The sequence below is a fragment of the Chrysemys picta genome, chromosome 2 (assembly GCF_011386835.1).
Source record: "Chrysemys picta bellii isolate R12L10 chromosome 2, ASM1138683v2, whole genome shotgun sequence".
NCBI lineage: Eukaryota > Metazoa > Chordata > Testudines > Emydidae > Chrysemys > Chrysemys picta.
The window spans coordinates 143,422,841-143,440,779 of NC_088792.1; the positions used below are offsets into that span (position 1 = coordinate 143,422,841).

The window sequence follows — 17,939 nt, forward strand, 5'->3', positions numbered from 1 at the left end:
GGCACTTTTAAAAATCCCACCTATAAATGAAACTGTATAAACCTCTCAGGGAGAGTAACACCAACATACCTGTAAAAGGTATCAGAGAGTCCTGTGGCACCTTTAAGACTAACAGATGTATTGGAGCATAAGCTTTCATGGGTGTATGCTCCAATACATCTGTTAGTCTTAAAGGTGCCACAGGACTCTCTGTTGCTTTTTACAGATCCAGACTAACACGGCTACCCCTCTGATACTTGACTAACATACCTAACCCGCCTGTATAAATGACCCACGATGGCTTTTCTAGATTTAGAAATGTTTTGACTTTAAAGTGTTATAAAGCTTTGATTTTTGTGAGACCTCAGACCCTAAACTTTTCACTGGTGCTAGACAGAATTTTGCACGTTGTGGGCATTGGGTAGTTGTGACTTCAGGAGTGTGGAGGGAGAATTCTACATTTGGAGAGAAGAAGAAGAAAACATTTCTCTTCACCTTATCACATGGCCAGCTCTTTCACATGTGAATTAGATATAAAACATATGAAGAAATTCAACACTTCCACTGACTAGAATTCTTTGCACACTATAATACATGACTTGCAGTCTTGCTCACAGCGAGCTACAATCTCGCTCCATTTCTAAATAATGAGGGTGAAAGATTAATGTTTTTCAGCAGCTAGCAGGCCACCTGATGTGGTGCAGGTAATGTCAATACAAACAAATAACACTGCTCTTAGCTTCTGATGAGAATAGTGAATGTTTATTTGGCATGATGCAGAACTAATTTACATGAAGGCAATGGCTGTGGGAATACTCACTGATTCTGATGACTACATCAGATTTAACTGAAAAAAGCTGTTAAACTTTTCATAAGCCCTATAAATTTTACATACGAATTTTAGTAAAACACACTAGACAAAATGGGGAATAAAATCTGCTGCATTTCAATTATCAACACTTCCAAACTGCCAATTGTTCCCGTCTACAAATTTCATCGCTTCCTCGCCCTCCCCATCTAAAATGCTGTTCATATGCTCATCAAAATCTTCAGTCAGCTCTGTTGTCTGCTTTGCATTTCTCATGATGAGATGCATATCTTAGCAAAAGCTGTTGTCATTTGGAAAATGCATTGTTTTTATTTTTACTAGTACACTGAGCAGGCAGTGCTGCAAGACCGAGAGAGAATGAAAAGCCATAACTTGTATTTCAGGCTTAGATGTTTGGAGTAAAATTTACATCTTCAGGAATCTTGCATTTAACCCCTTCAATACAAGCTTACCATGCACAATATCTCTCCAGCATTGGTACAACTGTGGTGAACCTACAGGACAAAATTAGGTTAAGGACAAAGCCTCAGAAGCCCATTCTGCTTGATGCTGTATTGGATCATGAAATGCTTCTTTAGATATTGCTGAGGTTTGGGGCAGACCTGAATGGTGGAGGCCATTCTGCATGTGCTCTCTCTCTCTCTCTCTCTAACCTGTCCATAATGAGGGAAGGATGGTACCATCTGAGTCTACTGATCCAGCATTAGTGGGAGATCTGTTTGCTACAGGCTGATTTATTGTCACTGCCTGCAGATGGGAGATCAGACTATGTGAAAGTGTTCCTGCTCTGCCAGCTTTCCATGGGGGAAGGCCATGATGGTGTGGACATTAAATAGCATCCTAGAATCTCTGGTGATGGGAGGGGCATTTGAGGATGGTTTGGGGATGTGTAAGTTTAAAAGAAAAATAAAACACTTAGAACAGTGGACTGTGAGCAGATAGGGAGCTGGTTGTGGCTCCCTCATTCTCAGCTGCCTGTCTCCAGGCAGCTTTAGTTTACACCGTGGCATACTGTCCTCAGAGTCTTAACACCAACCAAGAATCAAGGAGAGTGGAGCCACACTATACCACACCCCTTTCAATTTCTGTCCTTCTCCTGACACACCCAGAGCCACTCCTTAAACCAGGAAGCAAATTTCCAGTTCAGGAAATGGTGGTGCAAGCATATGTGACAGCAGATCTGGTAAAGGAGGCCACAGAGCTTCATACTAGTAATATTTCTCTCACCCAGTGGGAATTGGCTGCTTTGAGTCCACTTACCAGAGTGTAAATATTTGGCATTCAGTATCCTATCTTAGTCTTTGAGATGCATTAACTCATTGCATAATTCAAAACTGTAATGAAGCTGAGGAAGCCCAAGAGAAAAAGGGTGTCACACTGAAAACCAGTGGTGCCAAAATTACACTAATGGGAGCTGTGGACACACAGTGGGATGATTCTGTCACCTACTCTGGCCTGTACGGGGGCCTCACAGACCCTGCAGCGAGGGGTTTGGTACAGGTAGATTTGGGGATTTGAAGGGGCATGACTATAGTGTTAAGCACTTTGAGGGATCCTGTGGTGCTGTGCAGCCCATAGCCAGCCGTGAGGAGGTGGCCATAAATTAGAATAGTCCCAAGGCTGCTCCAGTTTACATTGAAGGTTGTTCAAACCCCACAGAAACCCAGAATCTGGAAGGTGGTCATTGGTACCCCTTGACTTCCTCTTGGGCTGTGACCTCGGAGGAGATATCTTTGGGGATTAAGGCCTAAATAAGTTTGTTAATATCAGATTGAAGATTATGAAGATGCACATGGATGCCATCAGCACCATCCCATTTTATGTCTGCGTTTTCGTGTCATCCATATACAAAGAGGTGGCCTCAGTAGTTTATTTGCTACTGTCCTGTGTTGATACATTTCTCTTAGAAGTCTAGGGCCATCCCAGGCTGAAACTGTACTCCAAGCATGTGACCACCTTCTACCCCAAATATATGTGACTGTCAATAAACCCTAGCTTAAAATTACATTAATGATGCTGCAAGGAAACAATGGCCCAAAATATAAGAACCTCTCTAAATGAAATGCAACAACTGTTTAGACATATACACCAACAAACTATACAACAGGTTGGACAGGAAGCTAGCACTAACATATCCAATTTAATTAAAAGGGAAATTTAGATAGAATGTAGTTGGAGTTCAAGAGCTAACACCACTGTTCTTGTGAAAAGTGCAGTAGGCGCTTTAATTACCACAAATCCTCAGGGATGTAATTTTATGTGGTGGGGAACGATTTCAATTTTGACTAAGGGAAGAGAACCACTTTACAGAGTGACCAACACTACTCCCTGTAACACCTGGGTTTCTTTACAGGTTAGCCCAAGTAATGACCTAAGCAAGATTAAGATGCATTTTGAGCCATGACAAGATCACTGTTTGAGATGATATGGCTGTAGCACACAAAATCACTGTTTCTAATCCAGTGATTACATTTTATAGTGTTTGAGGAATCCATTGCTGCAGAGGCTTGGAATGAGGACCTTTCATCCAAAAGCAGCAGTTCTACTACATGAGCTAAAGTACAATTGCAACAGAATGCATATTCTTTACAGAATCTAGCCACTAGGGGGCAAAATCATAATATGCTGCTGCTCCATTAAACTACATGTGGGTGGTCAGATCATTATACATTGCTGAGCACTTACCTCCCTCATTCCTGCTTCCTGGCTGGTCCTAACCAAATTTAGGAGCCTTCTATGCCAATTCTTCCCCTCTCCCTTAGTGCTAAACACTCTCCCGAGCTACCAGCACACACTTTCTGACCAAACTGTTCATTCAGACAGAGCTTGATAAACTGATGGAGGGGCTGGTATGATGAGGTTTTCTACAATGGTATATGGCCCACCCATGACTGCTATTAACAAATATCTTTAATGACTGGACGTGGGATACTTGATGGGAGAACTCTGAGTTTCTATGGCGAATTCTTTTTTAGGTGTCTGGCAGGTGGGTCTCTCCCCTGGGCTCAGGGTCTAACTGATCATATTTGTTGTTGGGAAGGAATCTTCCCCCAGGTCAGATTGGCCGATCCCCTTGGGGCCTTTCGCTTTTCTCTGCAGCATGGGACACAGGCCACTTATTGATTTGAACTCAAGTAAATGGTGGTTTCTCTGTAACTTGAAATCTTTAAATCAAGATTTGAGGACTTCAGTAACTCAGACAGAGGTTATGGGCCTATTACAGGGTGAGTGGGTGAGGTTCTGTGACCTGTGATGTGTAGGAGGTCAGATAAGATGATCATGATGGTCCCTTCCAGCCTTAAAGAGTGAATCTATGTTTTATGGATCTACAGCCCACCTACTGAGGGAAGAGTACTAGGGTGTGGAGATGTCACGCTTTTATAGGGACAGTCCCGATTTTGGGGTCTTTTTCTTATATAGAGTCCTATTACCCCCCACCCCCATCCCGATTTTTCACATTTGCTGTACTCTTCACCCTAGAAGAGTACAAATACTTTGTTTTCTTCAAGTAAAATATCAAAAGTAGTATTTGACTTTCTAGTAGTCAATTTTTATAAGCCTAGTGGATAGCTCACTGAACTGGGACTACGGAGTCCTGAGTTCTTTTCCAAATTCTGCCACTGACCTGCTGAATGACCTTGGGCAAGTCACTTCACCTCCATTTCCCTATCTGTAAAATGGGGATAATGATATTGACTTCCTTTTAGAGCACTTAGAGATCTACTGTGGATAAGCACTATGTAAGAACTAGGTATTTCTATTAAAGTTTGTGGGTCCTCTCCTTCCTTGCTTGAGCTGTGAATTCTGAACAATCTCTACAGTGGTGTGGTGAATGCTCATTGACCACACATCTTAAAACAAAGGGTCTGACCATTGTACGTGGATATTTAGAAATCCATATTTTCTCCATGCCCACCATTACAACAAAATTCTGCTCTGATCAAACAAGATAGTGTTCAGAATTTTCATGGATAGCGAAGTACCTATAGAATTAAAACTTGGAATGTCTGCTAACTTTAAACTATGCTGTTGAATTCCATGCAGAAAAGAGGGATTTGTTCCAAGATAGCATCGATCTCAAAAGAACGCTTGATGATTACCTGTTCTGTTCTTTCCCTCTGGGGCACCTGGCATTGGCCACCGTTGGAAGACAGGATACTGGGCTAGATGAACTGTCACAGAGCATGGCAGGCCCCCTTGGCTCTTGCCTCTGCTAAATCCACAAAGTCACTCTGAGATCCTCAGGTTAGTATTTACTGGTGCAGTTTATTCACAGGCTTGTTCCCACTACCATTTTGCCATATACAGTTGGCCCATCACAGTGTGCACGCAGGCAGGAGGGGCTACCTCCCTGCTTCCACTCCCTGCCTTTTCCCTTTCTTTCAGGCTAATTAGGTGGCAGCTGTTTCTGCTTCTCCAATTAGGGCCAGGTTATCTCCAGCCAGCTCTAATTTATTCCCCTAAATGGGAGCTGGCCTGATAGAGGGCTGAATCAGCAACCCTTTTCCCAGCAGCCTGTCATGTGGATCTTTGGTCTGACCCAATATGGCCTTTCTTATGTTCCGAACAGTACAGAAGGATGTAATTAGGGGGGGTTATATCCTAGTTCCGGAATTCTGGATCTGAGCAGGATGAATGCATAGCCGCTAGGGCTTTTTTGCTTTAAATGGTTCTCTGGCTCATGAGGTAGGGCATGTGAGTCAAGCAAGGCGGTTCTGCAGGGCAATGTCATGGAGGAAAATATCAAACTCATTTTAATTGAAGTCACATCTGTAGTTCAGACCAAAGGTAAAAATCCCTTATCCAGTAAAATACATCATCTCCTAGGAAATTTGACATCTTCAAAGGTGCCACTTGAAATGTGGCTTAATCTCACACAATGTTAGAGAAATCTCTATACTCCAGATATCGTTGTATGTAATTGTGATTTCCCCACCATCTACTTATGCTGGCATTTTTGTTCGTTACTTAGCTTTGTCCCTATGATGTCACATTGGTCTCAACCTATATAGAGTATGTGCAGATGGAAGCATGATTTTAATAAAAAAACCTGATGCTATCTCCCACCAAAAGAAATTAGATGTAATTGATACCAACATTTTCTGATTTATAAATGACATAAATTCTCAGTGTTTATTTGAGTACAGATGCTCGTCTGTCCTGAAGGGCTTGTAACTATCATGGGCTAGAGGAATCTGAGAACAACATGTGAGAATATTGTCTTTCTTTTTCTTTGAGAAGTGCTTTGGGATCTTTAATGGCCACAAACGACACAGGACTTCATCTTAACATTTATGCCAAGCATTTCTTGCTGCAGTATGACTGAAATGGAAATGGACAGAACATCTCTCCCACGAGTACTAAAATCTAAATTTAACACAGTTTGAAAATCAGGTGCACTAGGGCAATGTTCTTAAACAGTGTCACATAGAGTCATCTTTGCAGGTGCTGACTACCTAAGGTGCCTTCTTTTCTCTATGTCTTCCTATTTCTCTTTCTCTGAATGTGTGTTCTGAGCCTCTTCATTTCCATATTTCTGTCAACTTCCATCCCCACAATCCATACTTATTCAAACTCTGAACTTCTCAGAAACCTCAACAGCCCTAATTCCATCTACTGGAGAAAAATAAACCTCGGCATTTTCAGTGATTTCCAGCAACATAGTCTCCCCTTCCTGTTCCCCCCCCAGCCCCTGCCAAAAGCCCTAAATTCAACCTCCACTATTATTAAGCTACTATCTTCCCTTCCCCATACATTTAAAACAGAGTTAAACATTTTTGCCTGATAAAGTGGATTAAGTTGCTGTGACTAGTGTTGCATCCTTTACTGTGAGCGGTTTTAGACTGCTTTGTTCTGTTGAGTTATAACTTCTGCTGCATACGGTGCAGATTTGTCTTTTATTCTAGTCTCCATTGTTTTGCAGATTGTTGTTGTAATAGGCATCGTAATGGCTAAACTGCTCTAGGAAAACAGCTCTGGGAACATGAATTAATTTGTAAAGAAACTGTACCATCCAGCACATTATATTGCCTATTACCTCAGAGAACATTTCTTGCCGTTCTGTGTCTACTTAGAGGGTCTATATATTTGGAAGCAGTGTTACACTACTTAAGCTCCTTCTTTAAAATACTGTAAAACTGACAGACCATTATTTACCCCTACTAGGTAATCAAGATTTTAAATAGCTAAGAGACCATAATTGCTGTAAGACCCATTTTAAAGTTGTAATCACATGCAGCTCTTTGTAACTAATTTAGGCTTTTGCTAACTTTTCTTTATTGACTCTCACTTTCAATTAGAGGATCTAAACCTTATGGAGTATTGAACTCTAATACGTAAGTAATTAATAATTGCATCTATGTTATTTCACTTGAACTAACCAATATGTGAACACAGACAGGTTAAATAGTAATCAATGAACATCTTATCCCCACCCCCCAAATATGGGAGTTCTTTAACTGGCAATTTCCACAGTTATAAGGGACTCATCCAAAGCTCAATGAAGCAAATAGGAGTTTTTCCATTGACTTAAGGAGCTTTGTATCAGGCACCAAGGCCCAAAGGTATTTGGATGGAAAGTTATAAGAGATAAGATAGAAGAGATAAGTATGTGTTTTCAGGACCAAAATCATGATGGTTTGGCTGAAAGACATTATCTTTCAGAGTCAAACTGAGAGAGATGGACTGCCTCTACAGTACCTAGTAGTTGTTTTTCTTTTTGTTGTCCCAGTATGTCTATTGGCCTTCTGGCACTGCCTCACTTATCTGTCCTTAAAGCACAAGAGTCCTACACGCTGGGCCTGATCCAGAGTTCACTGAACTGAATAGGAATCTTTCCACTGACTTCAATGGCCTTGGATCAGGCCCTATGAGCCCAATTTTCAAATCTGGGAGCCTAAATCAGAGTATCTAATCCCTCATTTGGATTCTCAGACTGGCACTTGGACACCTAAGGGCATAGACAACTTGTGCCTTGCCATATGGGGTGGGGGGGAGGGCCAGTGCACAATCTAAAGGGGAGGGCATTTGACCTCCCAGCCAGGGTCTCTCAGGAAGAAGTGGTCCCATCCATCTCCCTACCCGGCTGCCAGGGAGAGCGGTTGAATGTGCTGGGTGGGGAGGAGCAGGGAGAGAAGGACAGAGCCCTTCTCCTTCTCCTTCCCAGCCCTCGGCAGGTAAATCTGGGGGGGGCACCCCCCATCCCTTCCCTACAATTCGCCTCTTGACTGGGTAAATGTGGAAATGAGCACCTCAACCTAACATAGGCCCCGGTACTGCAATGAGATCCATTGGGTGGGCTCCGAAGAATTGTTAAATCAGTTATTGTATTTGCCATAGTTTTAGTTTAATGTTTTAACTAAGTCAGGAAGCTAAGAAAGAGATCCAAGAAAGTGATCCAAGAAAGGGAAGATGCACTATAGAGTTAGTCCTCCAGGAAACTAAGAGATGCCATTCTTCATGTAGTCTTTAGTTTCCTGGGACACACTTCCTTCTGGAGCAGAAACAAAGCAGTCCAGGACACGGCAGTCACGAACTACAGCTACACAGAGTAGCAGAAAGTTTGTTACCTCATTTCTATATATATAGCTTCTATACATAATAAAGGATTTATCATGACACCGCTCTGCTCACTATAAAAATATCACAAGCTACTGCACCCACAAGACTTAACCAGCAATTCCTTCAGGCAGATTCAGTTGCAGGACCAGGGCCTATGGCACTCAAGCATGAAAAATGGTCTCTCTTAGGGCCAGATTGTCAGCCAGTTACTCTCACTGGAGAGCAGTTACTTATTCAAGAGATTAACATGGGACCATTTGAATAAGAAACTGCTCAGAAAGATGAGTAAGGGACTCACTATCTGGCCCTAAGAGAGAGTCCAATTTTCAAGATAACATTGGTTTTGATGGGACTACTTTTGTAAGCTCACCGCTGGGGGAAGGGGTTCACAACCTGGCCCTTTGTTAGTGGCATTTCATATAGACAGGGGGCACATGTTACATTCCCTCCCCTCCCACCAGGTGGGAGAGGAGGGAATGTAACATGTGCCCCCCGTCTATATGAAACTACACCATCTTGTGGTGTAAAAGAATGCAGGATGGGCACGCACAAGAACTACGTGTGGGAATGAAATCACCCTTTTCATTGCTGTCAGCTATGTTAGATCCTGAACTCCAGCAATATTTGCATTCTAGTCCTAGGCACCTCTGAAAAGACTGGCATTTTTGTTGAATTGTGTACTGTAGTTTTGGAGATCCACTGGGCAATGGTTACTATGGACAATTACAAGATTAACATTTATTTTCACATGTTAAATGTAATCTCCACCAACATGTGAACTCAAGTGTCAAGACTAGAGTAGAGTAAATTATTTTTAACATATTAACTACATGTGGTATTTTAGGAGAATCTAATTTTATGCAGTCATTAATGTGCCTTTTCTAAATCAGACCCATTAATTCTGTTTACATAAAGTATATTTATCATTAGCATCAGACTTTTTTTCTGGAAGTCTGAGGCAGTTTTAGAAAGAATGAGACTTGTCACACTTTATAGTGAAGTTCCATTTTTTAAATAAAGGGTTAATAAATTATTCATGTTATAGACATGAATACCATGCATAATAAATGGTGATGAGCACATCATTAGAAGGTGTTAACGATGGATTGTTATATGCAGCCTATTTACCTCTTTGACACTAACAATCTATAACAATTGATTAATCATTTATTACTCTTTATAAACTATTTATGAATGGAATCTTAATATAAAGTGTGACAAAAAGACTATTGCTTGGGAAAGGTGCAGCACTGATATTCCTCCATTTATGCATAATATAGGTGTAGTATGTCCAAAGCATTGCCAATTCCCCCACCCTGCCTTTCCACGTTTGCTCCCAATGTACTTCTAAACAGTTTTTGATGGACTCCGCCTCGGTATGACACAAGTCTCCATACCTGTTCAGTACCCAGAACCTCTACTGAGGTCAAGGGTGTTAGTTAATGCCAACTGGTACGGTGCTTTTTGTGATATGGACTCCTGTTCTCCAGTATCTACTATATATATATAGACCAACTCATTTCATATATGCCACCCAGTGCAGCATGTACGTTTTTTTATAATTACTTTCAGCAACAATTACCTGGGATTTTGACTTTCATGTGAAATGGTTCATATACCATTACCATTCTCCTGATCCATTCAATCTCATTCTCAGAATGAATTTAGAAAACAAGAACATAAGAACGGTCATACTGGGTCAGAGCGATGTTCCATCTAGCCCAGGATCCTGCCTTCTGACAGTGGCTAGTGCCAGATGCTATGGACAGAACAGTGCAATTGCCAAGTGATCCATCCCTTGTCATCCACTCCCAGCCTCTGGCAGGCAGAAGCTTATGGAAACCCAGAGCATGGGGCTGTGTCGTGGACCATCTTAGCTAATAATCATTGATGGACCTATCCTCTGCAAACTTTATATAATTCTCTTTTTGAACTTTTCTGAGTTTGATTTGTATGAAAGGTATGTAAGAAGGAAAATGTTTCCTTACCTAACAGAACTGCTGCCAACATCAAGGTCCTGTGCAGTTACAGCACCTATAATCGTCCCAACAGGAGTATCCTCATAAACCTCCATGGTGTACATAGGCCTGCTGAAAACTGGAGGTTCATCCACATCCAACACATTGATCTTCACAGTGGCTGTATCTTTGAATGGACCCACAGAGTGGAATCGATGATCAAGATGAACATTGGAGGCCTCTACTTTAAAGGTATATGCCTTTTTTGTTTCAAAGTCTAATGGCTGTGGTAAGGACAGACAAAAAAACATCATCAGATCTGGCAAAATCGCTTTGTAAAAGTCTCTGCAGACTGTACAGTTTAACCGCTATTGATGTATCAGAGATTGGCAAGCTTAGTTCCCAGGCGCTCTCAGCAGATTTGAGATCCCTCCAAATAGTTGGATTATAATATTTATTATTAGCATTATGGTGGCTCCCAACCAAGCCCAAGTCCACACAGAAAGGGTTGGGGTAGAGCTGGGAATTGAACCAGAATCTTCTGTATCCCACTCTAGTACTTTAAACCCAAGCCCCATTTTTCCTTTAACCACAAGGAACAACAGAAAGAACACTTATGGTGGAAATGGGTCCAACCCAAAATCCTGCTGCATAGAGGTGGGTCCAAACCAAACTTTAGGGTTTGGCTTGAAATCTGAACCTAGACCCGAATTCTTCTTTTTATTATGAAGAAAAAGCCAGGAACACCCAACAAACCTGAAGAATTTGAGTAGGGGATATAGTCCTAATCCAGATTTTTATTTTGCAAATTGGCAACAGCTCTAACCTATAGTGGATTGAATGCAACATGGCAGTTTGGGTACCGCAAGTTGTAGTTGCTTGACAGACATACATACTAAAATGGTTTCAGAGTAGCAGCCGTGTTAGTCTGTATCCGCAAAAAGAACAGGAGTACTTGTGGCACCTTAGAGACTAACAAATTTATTAGAGCATAAGCTTTCGTGGACTACAGCCCACTTCTTCGGATGCATATAGAGTGAAACATATATTGAGGAGAGATATATACACACATACAGAGAGCATGAACAGGTGGGAGTTGTCTTACCAACTCTGAGAGGCCAATTAAGTAAGAGAAAAAAACTTTTGAAGTGATAATCAAGATAGCCCAGTACAGACAGTTTGATAAGAAGTGTGAGAATACTTACAAGGGGAGATAGATTCAATGTTTGTAATGGCTCAGCCATTCCCAGTCCTTATTCAATCCTGAGTTGATTGTATCTAGTTTGCATATCAATTCCAGCTCAGCAGTCTCTCGTTGGAGTCTGTTTTTGAAGTTTTTCTGTTGTAAGATAGCCACCCGCAGGTCTGTCATAGAATGACCAGACAGGTTAAAGTGTTCTCCCACTGGTTTTTGAGTATTATGATTCCTGATGTCAGATTTGTGTCCATTAATTCTTTTGCGGAGAGACTGTCCAGTTTGGCCAATATACATGGCAGAGGGGTATTGCTGGCACATGATGACATATATCACATTGGTAGATGTGCAGGTGAACGAGCCCCTGATGGTATGGCTGATGTGATTAGGTCCTATGATGATGTCACTTGAATAGATATGTGGACAGCGTTGGCATCGGGCTTTGTTACAAGGATAGGTTCCAAAACACTGACCCTGGGCTATCTTGATTATCACTTCAAAAGTTTTTTTCTCTTACTTAATTGGCCTCTCAGAGTTGGTAAGAAAACTCCCACCTGTTCATGCTCTCTGTATGTGTGTATATATATCTCCTCAATATATGTTTCACTCTATATGCATCCAAAGAAGTGGGCTGTAGTCCACGAAAGCTTATGCTCTAATAAATTTGTTAGTCTCTAAGATGCCACAAGTACTCCTGTTCTTTATGCTAAAATGGGACTACTTTGATTTGAATTTCTTTCATTTTAAAAGAATCTAGTCTTCTTGGTTTCAGTAAAGTGACCAGGGATATCTCTTCTGTGCATTATTGCAGTGATATTCTGTACATTATTGTACTCATATCTAGTCAGAAAGATACAAAAGCTTTACTATCAATACAGCATTTGGCTGGATTACACTCTAGCATTTTACTGAAACAGCCTTTTCCTGATGTTTAGATAATACTGGCATCTAGTGGCTTTTAGTTATAATAGCCAAGTTAGAAAATTTCAGTTTAAAAGGATATGGTTTTTGAAGAAAAACACTAGGTTACAACTGTAGGATTGCAGCAAGAATAGTTTAATGTTTATATCATTTACATCATCATAACCATTGCTACATTGTCTCCCAATCAGTTTTCATTTCTAGCATGGGTTTAAACTCTGCCATTTTCTGCCCTTGTCACAACAAGACTGTAATTGATCAGAGGCTGGGCTGGCATAAATAGGACTAGTTCCATTAAAGTTAATGGAGTTATGCTGATTTATACCAGCTAAACACATTGTATAATGGTTTTAAATCCCGGTGAAAGGCTCTATATTTTTAACAGACTATATGGCCAAGCTTTTCAAAGCTGGGGACTTAATGTTAAGCATCTAAGTCTATATATGTCATGTAAATAATCAAGCTTGAAAACTTTGACTATGATGTGCTGCTAATATTAAACTGGGCTGTCTTCATTCAGGAAAAAATGCTATTAAGTCAGTGTGAATTTCTCCTGGTTAAGGACTGCAGAATTGGACTGACAGGGATCAATTGTAAAGTATGTGTCTAAATACATATTCAGAGGTTTTACTTTAGGCCCAGCTTTATGATTTGTGGGACCCCAGGTTAGCAGCGGGGGGGGGGGGGGGGGAAGGGGGAGGGCGTAGATAGCCTCTAAGGGTATGATTACATGATGTTTCAAAACCTGTAGCCAGGTGTCTCTGAGAACAGGTCTACAGATATGGTCTTGTGCTGTGGTGCTAAAAAGAACTGTGTAGAGATTGTGGCTAAGGCCACAGGTGCTGAAGCCCATCTCCCCTCCCTGAGCTTGAGAGCCTGAGCTGCAGTCCAAAATGTCTACATAGATATTCTAGCACCATAGTGCAAGCCCGAGGCAGTAGAACAAGGGTCTGAGACTCACTGCCATGGGTTTTAACACACAGTCTAGTCATACCTTAAGTCGCCTTCCCCTCCAGTGCCACATCAACAACCCCATATTCCAGGTTGAATGAAACATTTCGTTGAAATCCAAATTAAACATTTAGTTTTGATTTTGAGCTTTTTTTAAATGTTTCAAATTTTTTAAAATATATTTGAAGGAAATTTCAAAATAAAAATAGTTTTGAACCAAAAAATCCAATCACTTTGTTTTGTAAAATGTCTACGTGAATGCCTTGATCCAGATTTATTTTTTTATTACTTCAGTGAGTTAGCAACACCAACATGAATTGGAAAAAGTTTGTGTTGCTGAATGTGCATTTTTCACTGGGAAAAAAAAAGTTTTGGACAAAATTTTTTACCTAGCACTAGGCAGGAATAATGTTAGGACCCAAAGAAGTTACTTGTGTTGCAGATAGCCCTGTCTGACTGGATGTCTGCTTCACCATCTCTCCCTGGCATAGTGAGTCTGTAATATGGACTGCCCAGAAACATAAACTGTACTGAATGGAAAGGGTCAAAATAATACATTTTATAATACTAATAAATACACTAGTGATGAGTGCACTATTTCAGACAAAATACAAATGGCCCAAATGGTGACATCTTCCACTATCTAATCATGGCAATACTGCATTTGCAAGACTGCCTGCCAAATGAATGTAAACGGGATTTATATAGGTCAAAGTATGTCTGTAGATGCCAACTGACTCAAATTTTAGGATCCCCTCCTCCCCCCCATAAATATAATTTTGGACAAGAAAGAAACAAGTGCACTGAAGTGTGGAAGCTCTTAAGCATCATTAGTTGTTCCCTGTCCTCATTCCTCTTCATCTAGCTGCTTACCTACCCAAAGTGCTCTCAGACATTTCATTTCATTCAACTCCAGAACGGGCATAGGAAAGATTTGCTTTACAACCTATAGCTGTATGTAAATGAGATTGCTTGCAAACCTCAACCATGCAGATAATTAGTGCAGGTTTTTCTATACACCTCAAATCCTGGCATCCAGTTGGTGTATTGGGCATCTGTCAGAAATTTTGATGCTTGAATATCCTGGAGCCAGGGCCAACTCCAGGCACCAGCTTAACAAGCAGGTACTTGGGGCGGCCAAGGGAGAGGGGCGGCACGTGCAGCAATTCGGGGGCGGCAGGTCCCTCACTCCCTCTAGGAGCGAAGGACCTGCCGCCGAACTGCCGCCGCCGATGGCGGCTTTTTGGTTTTTTTGTTTTTTTTCCCCAAATGCCACCGCCGGTTGCGATTGCGATCGTGGCTTTTTTTGTTTGTTTTTGTTTGGGGCAGCAGAAACGCTGGAGCCGGCCCTGCCCGGAGCTGCCTATCTCCCAGCCTAGATGTCTATAAACTTTTCAAGTTTTACAAGGTCTGGAATGTAGTTCCTTGGTATTGTTTTTGTGGATGCTTCTCACATCACAAAAGAAGTGATATAGTGCCCTACTCCTGACAGTTAACTGTAGTATGTTAACATATTCTAGCTGGCAAAAAAATTCACATCTGTGCTGCCACCTGGTGTCTGATCTATGTAACTAAACCCTATTATGCACGTAAAGTTCTTAGTGCTAGTAAAATAGTAACTTTGATGTTCAAGAAATCTCTGTTTCTAATGTAATGATTAAAATGCTTTAAAATTAATGAAAGACGTTAATAGACACAAAAAATTAGGTTCTATTAAAAAGCAAGGTTCTAGGAAAGTTCTGCTAAAAACCTATCGAGTTGAATATGTAATGAGCTCCTTTCTATAGTTTTTTTAAACCTATTGAAAATTCTTATCTGTACTATAGACTTCTATTAAATTTAAATAGACAGTTATAAAAAATCTGCCATAAAGAAAGGCAATCATTTTGTTACATTTCATAGGATTTTTCCCATAAGGGAATGACAGTTCTGCTAGCACCAATGTGGCTATTTTTTTCAACCATGTAGCTGCAGAGCTATTATGGGAGCATTTTGTAATGATGTCCTGTCAGTCTCACAACAGAGGAGTTTGGCTCCCTGGGCAGGCCCTGTCTTTCTTCTCTTTGTTTCGGCTATTAGCTACTGTATACAGACTCCTAGTAAAACATTATCAGTGTATGCAGAGCTGTGTATAGCAATGCCACTTTGTAACTACTAAAATGAAATAACACATAATGACAAACCACATTATTTAGCCTCATAGAGGAACCAGGAACTGGTTTATTTAGTGTGAACAGGAAAGCACATCAACCCCTCTGATTTGAAAGTAAAGGTATTTTGAAATATTACTGCTTCCCTTACCCCATATGGAAGTGAAGGGATACTGAGAAATAATACTCTAATGTAAATTGTGTAAATAAAATGCAATGGAGATTTTTTCCTCCCCAAATAGAAGGTTGTCTACAATTCTAAAGTTGCAAAACATGCCATAGATTGAAAGTGGCTTAATGAATTATCCTGATAAGAATGACATAGGTGGGAAAATGACTGTATGTATTCATCTCATTCTCACAAGAAGAAAAAGAAGAGCTCACAAAAAGTGCTGGACAGGCAGCCTCATGACCTCCAATATTTATCCACAGAACAAGTACAGCATGACACAGGTGGTATGAGCTTCCCCCAAGCTGCCACATCCATATTTCACAATTCTGTCATGGAGGGATGTGGGGATGTGATGGTTGGCCAAGGTTTGAATGAACATAAAATGTGATCTGTTGAGACTGCCAACAAGGAAGTCAATGAGCGCTCATTGGGATGATAGGAGTACTCGTGGCACCTTAGAGACTAACAAATTTATTAGAGCATAAGCTTTCGTGGGCTACTGCCCACTTCTTCGGATGCATCCGAGGAATATGCATCCGAAGAAGTGGGCAGTAGCCCACGAAAGCTTATGCTCTAATAAATTTGTTAGTCTCTAAGGTGCCACAAGTACTCCTGTTCTTTTTGCGGATACAGACTAACACGGCTGCTACTCTGAAACCTGTCATTGGGATGATGTGTTTTTGTAATGTTTCAACACCTGATCCACAGAAATGGGTGGAGATCACCAACTTTAACACAAACTTCCGAAATAAGTGACGGATGGTAACTGTGTTTTCCCCCCAGTAACTACTGACCTGCGCTGGATTTGAAATAGTAAAACTAAAGATAAAAGTGACAGGACATGCTGGTCTGTTAAGGAAGGCTCCAGCTCCAACAGTGTCCTATGTTCCTGATGTGTGCTGAACAAGCAGTATGCTAGGAGCTCTGGTCCAAGGGACAGCTAGGAAATGTTAGCAGTTACTTCCAGAATTGATAAGAAGGAACAAGATGTACATATGAGCTCCATTCCTTCACAACAGGGAGAGAAGAAGCAGCAGGAGGAGTTCTTGGTCTTCGGTGGCAGCCTGAGAAGGATCTGAAGCCACATGGCCAGGGAAAAACAGCCTGGAGATGGCAATGCTTTCAGCGACCCACAGGAAGCCATGAAAAAGAAGGGGTTGGGGGTTACTGTTTACATTGCACCTTTCTGTTTTTGATCTTTTTGTTAAGACCCCAGAAAATGTCAAGGACTTTAGACAGAGGTGAAGGAAGTGACCTTGAAGAAACAGTTTGATTTCTGGACTAGGTGCCAGCTTCCTTTTAGGGGCTTCCAGCTCTGCCTCACTCAGTTCACCAAGGTGGACATAGATGCTCAGGAGAAAGCCTGTGGCCCAGGCAAAGAATGGGGGGTTGATTTTGTACTTTGGTATATTTGGACTATAATTATTCCAGAAAGATGTGGCCTACTTAAAATCTAATCCAACTTCCCAGTGAGAGCAAGTGAGGAAATGGCTGAGTTCCCATGACTATAAGGTCAGATCTCGTGACAGTGTGGCAATGTTTGTTTTTGCATGCAGTGTGCAAAGAATGGAGTTAATCAGCCTTGTAATAATGAATTATGAGCAAAATGTATACAGACGGTACACAATAACAGCTAGAATGTTTAAAGTGAACTGGTGGTGATAGATGTCTAAGCAAAGGATAAATTTCCCAATCATCTATAGGGAGCTCCAAAAACTTTACTAGCCTATACAAACTCCTGCAGTAAATGTTTCAATTCTTGAACTGCTACCAAAAAAAAAAAAAAAAAAAAAAACCACCTCAACCAACCAAACAAAAAAACCCGGCAACACTGGCTGATCTGGTCTTCAGGGACTCAAGAGCTCCACTTCCTGTTTTTGATCACTTAATTAGCTTTGTACTTTTTTGATGACCACCGTCATCTTTCTGATAGCATTCTTTGTTTTATTGTGGGTATCTACCTATGCCAAAGGCTTGGTGTGTCTACTCCTCCTTGTTAAAATGTGACGTCTCTCCATACTTCACACACATGGAGTATCCTCTCTTACAATTGACCATCTGAGCTATGCTGGGTATCAGTGTCTGCAAAAACCCTTGACATTCCCTTGGGTCACCTTAGTTTATAGGTTTTAGTGCTCTTGTAATATATCCTGGGGCAAGTATAAGTGTCCTGTCAGTAACAGGCAGCACAGTTTATTGGCTAATGAAACTTTTGCTTTTTTGT

General features: G+C 41.1%; 1 protein-coding gene across 1 annotated transcript in view; it reads right to left on the reverse strand.

The window, feature by feature from the left end:
- The window catches only part of LOC101954073 (cadherin-12), a 326,379-nt gene that overhangs the window by 24,928 nt on the left and 283,512 nt on the right, over positions 1-17,939 (reverse strand). Inside the window, 1 exon segment of the mRNA XM_065584272.1 lies at positions 10,357-10,610. Within this exon segment, the coding sequence (XP_065440344.1) occupies positions 10,357-10,610 (254 nt within the window).